Source organism: Parasteatoda tepidariorum, chromosome 7 (assembly GCF_982258835.1).
Source record: "Parasteatoda tepidariorum strain Cologne lab strain chromosome 7, Ptep-v5.0, whole genome shotgun sequence".
NCBI classification, from domain to species: domain Eukaryota; kingdom Metazoa; phylum Arthropoda; class Arachnida; order Araneae; family Theridiidae; genus Parasteatoda; species Parasteatoda tepidariorum.
The window spans coordinates 71,561,831-71,572,348 of record NC_141761.1 but is presented as its reverse complement, the minus strand read 5'-3'; the positions used below and the strand labels follow the sequence as shown (position 1 = coordinate 71,572,348).

The 10,518-nt window shown below is 29.3% G+C and overlaps 2 protein-coding genes across 8 annotated transcripts in view; one reads left to right on the top strand and one right to left on the bottom strand.

Moving 5' to 3' along the window:
* Positions 1 to 3,319: 3,319 nt before the first annotated feature.
* YME1L (ATP-dependent zinc metalloprotease YME1L) lies at positions 3,320 to 6,113 on the bottom strand. The gene has a single exon (XM_016063813.4). The coding sequence runs from the start codon at positions 5,602 to 5,604 to the stop codon at positions 3,433 to 3,435; it is 2,172 nt and encodes a 723-aa protein (XP_015919299.3). The 5' UTR covers positions 5,605 to 6,113; the 3' UTR covers positions 3,320 to 3,432.
* The window catches only part of LOC107448524 (cilia- and flagella-associated protein 251), a 42,750-nt gene continuing 38,339 nt past the window's right edge, over positions 6,108 to 10,518 (top strand). For all 7 annotated transcript variants that reach the window (XR_011637257.2, XR_006227482.3, XM_043057030.3 and 4 more), the window contains exons 1-2: positions 6,108 to 6,247; positions 8,308 to 8,381. Coding sequence is in view for 5 of the 7 variants with exons in the window: in XM_043057030.3 (XP_042912964.2) it covers positions 8,316 to 8,381 (66 nt within the window). In the remaining 2 variants the exon portion in view is untranslated. The remainder of the gene's footprint in view (positions 6,248 to 8,307; positions 8,382 to 10,518) is intronic.

The following is a 10,518-nucleotide window of genomic DNA, read 5'->3' as shown; positions in this document are numbered from 1 at the left end:
ATAGGCAGTAGACTGATATATATGTGCTACATCATTCACGACTTGATAAAAAAAATATTCCGGAAAGAAAAATCATACTTCTAATTTTTAAATAAACCCTTCAAAAGCTGCCACTTTTTTTTGTAAATAAAAAAAAAAAAGCAGAACTCATGCTATGGCATAGAACTCTGGAAACATGTTTTTAAATTAAGATATAATACAAATTATTATTTAAAAGGAATCAGGATTTGATTCCATCATCTAAAAATAGTAAATAAATATATGATCCCTGAAATTATTAATAAGAGAATTTAATCAAATTTCTCTTAGCATTATTCAAGAATTTCTAAAATTCTAAAGCAACAAATTGGGTAGATAGGATAAAATACTTCTATTTTACACATTTGAGGTCGGTATGATTATTTTACTAAAAGATGGTTTTAACATGTTTTGTTATTGCAATGATTCTGTTCATGCAGACTTGATTTAAAAAAGCAGCTAAATTATGTATTCCAGTTATTTTATTCATAGCATTATTGTAATTGCAAACAGTTATTTCTTCAAAACCAATTTTATTTTTTATTTTAAATTTTTATGCATTGATAAGATCCTAAAATATAGAATTTCAAATATATTTTGAGATGAGAGACCCTTCTTTATGTCATTATAATATAAAGGTTCCTTTTTCCTTATAAAAATTAATTTTGTTATATATGATGAATAAATAATTAAGCTTTTAAAATTGATTCTTTGCATTAATATTTAGTGAATTTTTCACTAAAAAAATATTAGATTTTTTACTTGTATTCAGTACATTAAATATTTTAAATAGTTTCAATTGCATTGAATTTTTGAAAATTATGTTTTATTTGCAACCAGGGTTGTCTGGTTTAAACCTATTGATTTTTTAAAAAAAAAAACAAACCATGTATATTTTTTAAAAAAAATAATATTAAGACTTAAATATTTTATTATTTATAATTGTTTTAGCCTGAATAGCACTAACTGAAAAAATATGAAACTTTCTAATAAAAATTTTTCACTTTAAAGTTCTAATGAGAATCTGAATATCTTTAAATAAACATAAATGTATAATTTTTAAATGTTTAAGTAAACATAGCTTTCCTGCAAAAATATTTAAAAAAATAAATTTATGTAAACAAAATGTTCTAAAAATGCTTAAAATAAAGTATTACTAAATCCATTTTCTGATTATTTTTAAAATTAGTTAAATTGTGTAATTATTGAACAAATAAAATAAAAAGTTGGAGAATTAAAAGAAAAAAATCTTTTTTAAACACATTATGCTTGTTACTATCAAAAGCATAAATTAAAATGAAGTGCTTGTTTAAGTTTTATATTCTACTGTTTGGTTTATGTTTAAAATTTTTTCTGTTATCAATGAAATATAGTTTGTCAATGGTAAGAACTCCTCCCCCCCCCCACAGTCTGGGGCCATCTGCTGCTATGGAAACAAGAATAGAGCATTTCCTGGAGTTTCTCTTCACTCTAGGGCTAACACAATAGATCAGAGAAAAAGATTCCTTTTCTTTCGCAGACCAGAGCAAAACCCTGTCCTAAAAAGTGACTCCATATCCCTACTTGAGATAGTTATACCTTGTTACCATAGTCACTGCCACAGGTCCAGACAAATGGTTAAGGGAGTTCTTACTTTAGACAAAGTATAAATTTGTATCATATTACAATTTTATTCATTTTTGTTACATAGTTTTGAAATATGCATTTTTTGTATTAAAAAAAAAACAAATAAAACAAAAAATATGCAGAAGTAATTTACAATATTCTCAAAGCATCTCATTTTATTAAAGCAGCATTATGTTAATAGGCAAATGGCAGACCTCTTAGAGGGCTAAAGAAAAATTAGGACATTATTTGATACACCATATATGTACCAGATAACATGGGCAAATTTTACTGCAAAAAAATAATAAAATATACTATTCCAGAGTTGATTTATTTCGAAAAAAAAAAGTTTTAACAATTTCTAATAGAGACTGAGCAACTCGTAACAGTTTGAGATCAATATTTAAGAAATTTTAATGGTATGAGTCATTAATAAAACAATCAGCATCAGTTAATATTCCTTCAAACCAATATTTATTAAAAATTTGCAGTCGAGTTCATGATTTTTTAAAAATATTTTTAAATGGATTTTCAATAATTTCGAAACAAAAACACAGTGAATATATAAGCCTTAGCATTTGCGTTCAAAAGTAATTTTTTGTATAAACTATTAAATAAAATAAAACGATATTAGATTAAAAATTCAAATCTTTCAATTATTCAAACTGACTATTTCAAGAACAGCATTAGTATAGTAGAAAACAGATGTTCTGAACACATACGAATCAGAATTATCAAGTCAAAAAGCTAAAAAAAAAAAAAAAAAATTTTTTTTATCAGGAAAATCAATACTTTCAGAACAGTTACAAATTCTGATGTTATTAAACTTAAAGCTCTGTTATGATAAAATAAATTGGTTTGCAGTTTATTATTAAGCCATTAGTACTAAAACTTTCTTTTATTATTTTATATGTAACACATGTCATTTTTGTACCTTTTCACCATTCCATTATTTTCAAGTATTTTTAAAATGTATATTTCATAAAACTTAATACTAATATTATAAATTTTAGTATATTTCTAAATAATGATATTAAATAAATAATGCTGAAATATTACACACAAGCAAGGAGAGGAATTACTCTTTAACATATATTACTAAAATAAAATTTAAGTTTTAAGTGAGTATAAAGTAATATAGAAGTATGTTTAAGGTATTCAGTTTCTTTTTTATTACGTTAACAGGGATGCCATAAGTGAATGTAAAAACTTAATTCATTTTTATTAATTTATTATCTCTTTAAGTATTCAATTGTAACTATCACTAATGACTTACATTTCATATTATTCATATTCAGAGCAAACACATTCTTTACATTCACTTTCAATAGTAATCTGAAGAAAAAAAATATTTGATTAAAAGTTACTAATTTTAATCCCTTTCAATAAAATTTTGAATTTTAATTAGTCATCCCTTTTTGGTCGCTCATGGCAGCTATGTTTTAGCATTTTAAGGAACTGAAGTGTATATTTTTGAATTGTTCTTAAAAACATAGATTAATAGTTAAATGGAACAGTTAAGTATTATGAAATAGTTTAGTTAATTTCAATTGAGGGCTTAAAATATTATTCAACAAAGTTATTAAATAAAATCTGGTTTAAACCAAAAAACCATGTTTTTTATTGAAAAAAAACTTTTTTTTTTTTAATCCTGTTTGTTACCATTGTAAATTTTAAAGGTAGAATAAAACTAAAAGCAATTAACAATGTTTTTAATGAATTTGAATAACTGATTCTATCGAGTGAAGCTTTGACAATAAGATCACAATTTTAAATTAGGTATCTACATATAAATATAGTTATTGTTCTTTATGCATCTTTTATTTTTCTAGATAGTTCACCAGATTCAGTCAAAAGTTCTTTTACATCCTTTGCATCTAATGTTTCATATTTTAGCAATGCCTCGGCAATTTTCTTATGCTCTTTGTAATGAATCTTAAGGATGTTTCTGGCTCGTTCGTATGATTCGCTAAGCAATCTTTTGATTTCAGAATCTATGTTCTCAGAAGTGGTGGATGAAAGTTCACTCACAACAATAATGGATCTATTATCTTCATCAAATGTTCGTACTCCAACTTTTTCCGACATACCCCATCCTTTAACCATATTTGTGGCAATGGCAGTAGCTTGTTTTAAATCACTTGATGCTCCTGAAGTAATTTTGTCTGATCCAAATATTAGTTCTTCAGCAACTCTTCCTCCCATTAGAGTATCCAATTGGGCAAGCATTTGAGATTTGGTCACATGATAATGCTCTTTCTCAGGTATATAAGCAGTATGTCCTAAAGATGGACCTCTTGGTATAATAGTTACTTTATGTAGAGGGTGAGAATCTTTGGTGTAATGAGCAACAAGAGCATGTCCAGCTTCATGGTATGCTGTAATTACGTTAGCCTCTTCATCTGGAATTCTCGACTTCCTCTCAGGGCCCATTAACACCTTGTCTCGGGCATTTTCCAGATAACTCATAGTTACTGAATGTTCTTGATCAATAGCAGCTCTTAATGCAGCTTGATTAACCATATTTTCTAAATCTGCTCCAGTGAAGCCAGTTGTTCCTCTGGCAAGCATGTCAACATCAACATCTTGTGCCATTTTTACCTTCCCAAGATACAACTGGAGAATCTCCTTACGGCCATTTAAATCTGGAACACTAACGGTAATTTCTACATCAAATCTACCAGGCCTCAAAAGAGCTTTGTCTAAATCATCTCTTCGATTAGTGGCACCCAAAACTATAACACCTTCATTTTGTCTAAAACCATCCATTTCAGTAAGCAACTGATTAATTGTTTGATTGGCATAAGGGTGCAATAACGAATTACTACGTTTTGCACCAACAGAATCAATTTCATCAATGAATATTACACAAGGTGCTCGAGATTTAGCCCTTGCAAAGAGATCTCGAACTCTACGAGCACCTTGTCCAACTAAAATTTCATCAAATTCAGGGCCTGCAGCATGAAAAAATGGTACATCAGCTTCACCTGCAACTGCACGAGCCAAAAGCGTTTTACCAGTACCTGGTGGTCCAACAAGCAACACTCCCTTAGGTAGCTTTCCACCTAAAGCTGAAAACTTATCTGGATTTTTCAGAAACTCTACAATTTCCTGTAGCTCCTGTTTAGCTTCATTTACACCTTTAACATCATCAAAAGTAACATCAATTTCTTCCGGATAAACTTCATTTGCAGTTCCCATAAAAACTCGACGAAAAGACCCACTCATAACAGATGACAGAATATACAATATAAGAATAATACCCAATAAATCTCTAAATATATTAAATATGCTGACTTTTGAACTCGCTTTATCTTTAGTATCAGCAGCACTATAGCCTTCTGCAAATGCTATGCGAAGTCTTTGTTGTTCATCTACTGTTAAACTTTCATCTGAAAGCAGAGTTTTTAATTTTGCCTGTTGATCAACAGCAGCTTGGCTCTTTAATTCTTTGCTTTTCCAGCCGCCAAAGAAAGGGAGACGATCTTTCCAAGATAAAGAAACAGATGAGCTATTGGATGAAGTACGTAAACCGCCACCTTTACTAACACTTCTAGTTTTGAACCCTCTAGCAATAGGATAGTGGAGTACATTATATTTCAGACGTAATAAGCTGACACCATTTGTTAACATGTTTTTATGACATAACTCTACTTCTGGAAATCCATACTTATTTTCAAAGAAAGTTGGATTTGATGAGTAAAATACAGGATGCAGACTAACCCCTTGATCAATTAAGTTGATCTTGTATTTTTCAATAAGATACGAGTGCATTTTTATGAATGCAGGATCAACATTCATAAGAACTTCTTGAAAACTCTCAGGACATATTATCAGACATTCATCAGATTTGCTTTCATGCTTCCTCTCCTTAAACTTAACACTTATTTTATTGACATAACTCGACAAGATTGTTGCGAAATTTTTTAAAGGAGCAATTACTTGTGGCAAATAATGAATTGGAGTTCCAAACTGAAGCATGTTTAGTCTTTGAAAGGACAAACAAAATCTGTCGGGTCGGTGATGAAATATGTAATGAAAGTCGTGTTATATAATGAAATTATGCAACCCTTGAGGTAGTCATTATATAATTTTTTTAAATAACAACTATAGTGTAAATAACATTTCTGAAGGGAAATAAGATTATATAACGTTACTGGTAGACATTTAATTTAAAAAGGCCAAATTAAAACACAACACAACAAATAACATCCAACGGAGGAATAACGCTACAAATACAGTTAAAATTATATGCTTTTTTTTTTTTAAACGCTGGCGAATTTTATTTTAAAACACAAATCATACTGTAATAAATTATTTTTACTTACTATCAAATGTGAACAAATTCACATTCATCAACAAACAAATTATTATTATTTAAATTTTTACGTTTTTAAAAAAAGTAAATGCTGGTTTGGCAACAAAACATACATTAAAATCAAAACTAGTCAGGGAGATTTTGAATTTATATGAAACCCAGTTCCGAATTATTACTTTCTGAAAAACGTGCTTATATAAATCTTGATTTGTTAAGGGAACAAAATTGCATATTCTTTTATACTTTAAGATATCACTCAAAGCAGAAAATTCCATAATTCTTTTTTCATAAAATACTATTATTTAGGTACATCTCTCTATCATTGCAACTCTTATTTTAAGCTTTGACTTATACATTGAAGTATTTAAGAGAGAATAATTTATTAAGTTCTTTAATTGTATTTACATGTATAGTTATATGTGGCAGAAGTATCGCCAAGTCTTGGAAACTTCCTTGCAGTGGCCCGTGAGAAACTAAAAAAAACATCGCAGAAAGGGACCAACTCGAAAGGTGTAACTCGTAGACACCCCCGGGCAAACATCTACATTTAAAAAAAAAAGAAAAATTCTAGTTAAAAAAATTGCATCTATTTGGCATCTTGGCAATTGTAGTTAGTTCCTTTAACAGTTGTCTGTACCATCTTATTGTTATTTTTCTTACTAAATTCAATTTCAAATTGTACATTTATTTTTTGTTTCAGTTCTTTGTTTTATAGTATTAAATTTATATTACTTTTCTTAATTTTTTACTTGTGAATAAGAAAAAAGTAAAAATGGGTGAAAAACCAGGGGTCTGTCTATTCCAAATTTACTACCGTTTAGCGGTACCTTCACAAATTCAAATTTAGGGAAAACGGTAGATTCGCAAAATATTTTTTCTTATAATTTTATTTTTGTATGCCGTAAGAAGCGATAAATTCATATTTTTACCATATTTTTGTGTTGAATTTTTAATATAATTCTTAATTTTCACAAATTTTGTCTTAAATTTTTACAAAATAGGTAACTCTCAGAAAAACCTATTGAAATGAATATGGGTTTACAATGGAGTTGTTGTCAACCCTTATTCTTTTCAAAATGTTTGTCACCCATTGAGAAGTGATAACTTAAATTCAAATTTCATTCATTGTAATAATGTTTTGAAAATATTGGTGTTTGAAAAGCCACGTGGAAAAGACGAAAAAAAAAAAAAAGTAACTGCCGGAAAAAAAATCACTCAATTAAGTGAAGTTATGATGGAATCATCACAAATCAACTATGTTAAAAAGTAATCTCTCAAATTCTAAATTTGAACAGAGTAATAAACTTTAAAAACCATGTGAAAAGGATCGAAAAAGTGACAAATAATTTGAAAAGAATATCATCGAGAGACATGAAATTAGGATTGAATTGTCTGGAATCGAACAGATCCAAAAGTGATAACACAAATTTCAAATTTGCATGTAGTAATAACTTTGCAATAAAAATATCAGAATGTCAAAAACCATGAGGAAAAGACCAAAAAATTTGTAAATAACTTCTGAAAAGAGTAATGTTAAGAAATTATGATAAAATCATCATAAAGTAAATGTTATTTTAAAAATATAGGAATTTGAGAAACCATGCGAAGAGGGCTGAAAAAATAATAACTGCCTTTGAAACAATTGTCAAATGACAAGAAGTTACAATGAAATCATCTTGAATGGAACACATCAAGATAGTGTTACAATGAAATCGTCTTGAATGGAAGGCATCAAGATAGTGGTAGCTCATATTTGAAATTCGCATGCTTTTTGTGATTGTGAGGTCTATTCTGCTCAAAGATTTGAGCATTTAGGGCGGCATTGCGTCAAAACCTGGGAATTGCGAGATGTTCATGTAAGGTGCTTGCTGAATTTTATTTCAGCTATAGGGTTTTCATGCTAATCATGATTTAGGGTTTGGGTACAATAGACCTCTGGTCTATGTGCCCTGCTCTTTCGAGCTGCCCAATCTCTAAGTCTAATAATAAATGTGTTAAATTTATTGAAATTTAAAAAACAGTAAAAAAAATGTCGTTGAAGCAAATAATTACTGCCAAAAAACGATCAGAAAACAAAGTAGATCTCCAAAAATATCGGCACAAATGAAATAAACCTTTTTTTTTTTATTAGGGATGCATAATCAGTTTCAAAGGGCATGCAGGCCGGAAAGTTTTCATTCAAACAGAAAACAGAGTAACCTGTCCTAAAAACCCATTCCAGAATAAATACTGGTTATTGTTTCATAATATTAAAATTTTCAGTTAATTTTAGAAAAGTTATGCAATTAACTTGGTATGTATGAATTAATTTTAGCCTATTAATTTGATTAATTAAGTATGTCTTCAAATTGTGTAATTTATTTTAGATTTTATCATGTCAAATGAAAGTGGTATTGAAGATCCATTAAAGCCTTCAACAAAGTCATCGTTGCTTCCATTTGTATGTCATTTTTAATAGATTATTTTATCAGTTTCTATATCTATCAATATTTTTTGTGAAACAAATTTTCAAGCAGTCAAAATAAATATTCCTTATTGTTTATACATATATTCAAGCACTGAATGCAGAGACGTTTTTATGTTCATAGGGGCCCTGGGCCTGTCAGTATCTGGGGGCCCTTTATGAGTAAATTTAGAGAAAATTTTTTTATTTTGAATAATTTTTTAATTTTTTATTTTATTTTAGGAGTAAAAAACATATAAATTAATTATAAAAACTTATATACATTATTTTTATCGAACATTTAAGTTAACAATACTTTTCACCGCTTTTTGAGAGGCGAATCTTCTATCACATCATCAAAATCAATTTCCTGTAAGACATACAGTCTGATTTGCAGCTCAAAATCTGTAAGACTTAGAAACATCAAATTATGAAGGTGTGCAGAAAATATGCTAGGAGTTAGAAAGAATACAAGAAAATACAGTTTGATTATTAGTTTTTTTTTTTATAATCGTTGAAAAACTGACTCAATTTTGAGCCAATGTTTAACTACGTAGCCTTGACATTTTAAAACCAATCCAGAAGACAAGGAAACTCCTGGATCAGTTCGCAGAGGTATTGAATTGTCATAAGAACTTGGAGGAGTTTATGACCCCGACAGATTTAACATGCACCAGTCACCATTTTATACATGGGTATTATTCGGCCGGCTGAATTCGAACTTCCATTCTCACGAGCAGGAGTCCATAGCCCTACCAACCAAGCTATAGTGGCCAAGTTATTAGTTTATTTTATAACAGCCCAATCAATTTCGAGTTTACGACTACTAATGTTCAGCTCCGTAGCCTTGTAATTTTGAACCCAATCCATCATACAGGAGAACTCCAGGATAAAGTATTGGAAGAAATTTTTGCCTTCATGGAGGACGTTATGATGGAACTAACCCGCATTTACGGTACATAGAGAGGAAGAACACAAGTGCCTTCCACGGTTAGCCTGACGGTAAAGGGACTCTAACCCATGATCCGTCTATAACAGAGAATATTTCACGTCAGCACTGTGGTCGGTAAAAGTTGGGTGTGAAATTCATATCGACCAGCCATCACTGGGATTCGAACTCGGTGCACCTCATTCAGAGGAGAATGCTCTATTCCTTGAGTCCATCTTCATTGAGTAATAACTCTGCGGCAGGTGCCAATTTTCTAATTTTATTAATTGGTACGAATTTTATTGATTTGCCGAAATTTAGTCATCTTCAAAATATAAATGGTAATCCAATCGTAACTTTTGTAGAAAAAAAATGGAAATAAACTGTTCTTATCCATCTGTTCTTAACTTCCTATTCTGCAATAAATGCGGAAGCAACCACAAGGGTTAATGAGCAAAATGAACAGAGAGCGGAGCCTTCTACTTTTTTAAATAATTGTTAAATTATTAGTTTTTAGCATGCATACTTAAAAAAAAATAAGAAAAACATTTTTCAGTATTAATAAATTGTAATTAAAGACTGTCATCAGATGGAATAGAACCCACGATCTCACAGTTTTGTGTTAGATTTCATAACCATCAGCCCCAAATATACACACCTGCCTTGCGAATATTTTTTTAATTATTTTTTTTTTAAATTTAATAAATTAAGTCATTTGAATACTTGACATTCTGGAAAAATGCTTTCCAAATTACAATTTTTAACGTTTATAACAAGTATCTTCAGTTCATTTAGAAGTGAACCATAATTCGGCTTATCTTATTCATTTTCAGCTTATGTATATGCACCAAAAATAAATTCAAAACTAGACTAGATATAACACAAGGACTGCAAATTTAACTGTCGGATATAAAACCTTATTTAAGACTGATAATGATAAAAAGATGAAAAATCTACATTCCTCTAATTAAATATTTTAAAAATAGTCTGGTTTTAGGTTATAATGTTAATTACCTTAATCGTAATGTCGGGGTTCCGCCGATAGAAGACATATCAATGAAACACACTAAAGCTTTATATCAGTTAGCAATTAGTTTTAGAATTACAATTATAGAATAATTATTTTTATTATAGAATGAAATGTTTTAAATGACAAATATTTGTTAATGTTTAATCAAAGAAAAAACATAACCCATATTGAAATCT

Excerpts from the sequence above, each read along its gene's own strand:
- YME1L (XM_016063813.4), bottom strand. The coding sequence starts at position 5,604 with ATGCTTCAGTTTGGAACTCCAATTCATTATTTGCCACAAGTAATTGCT.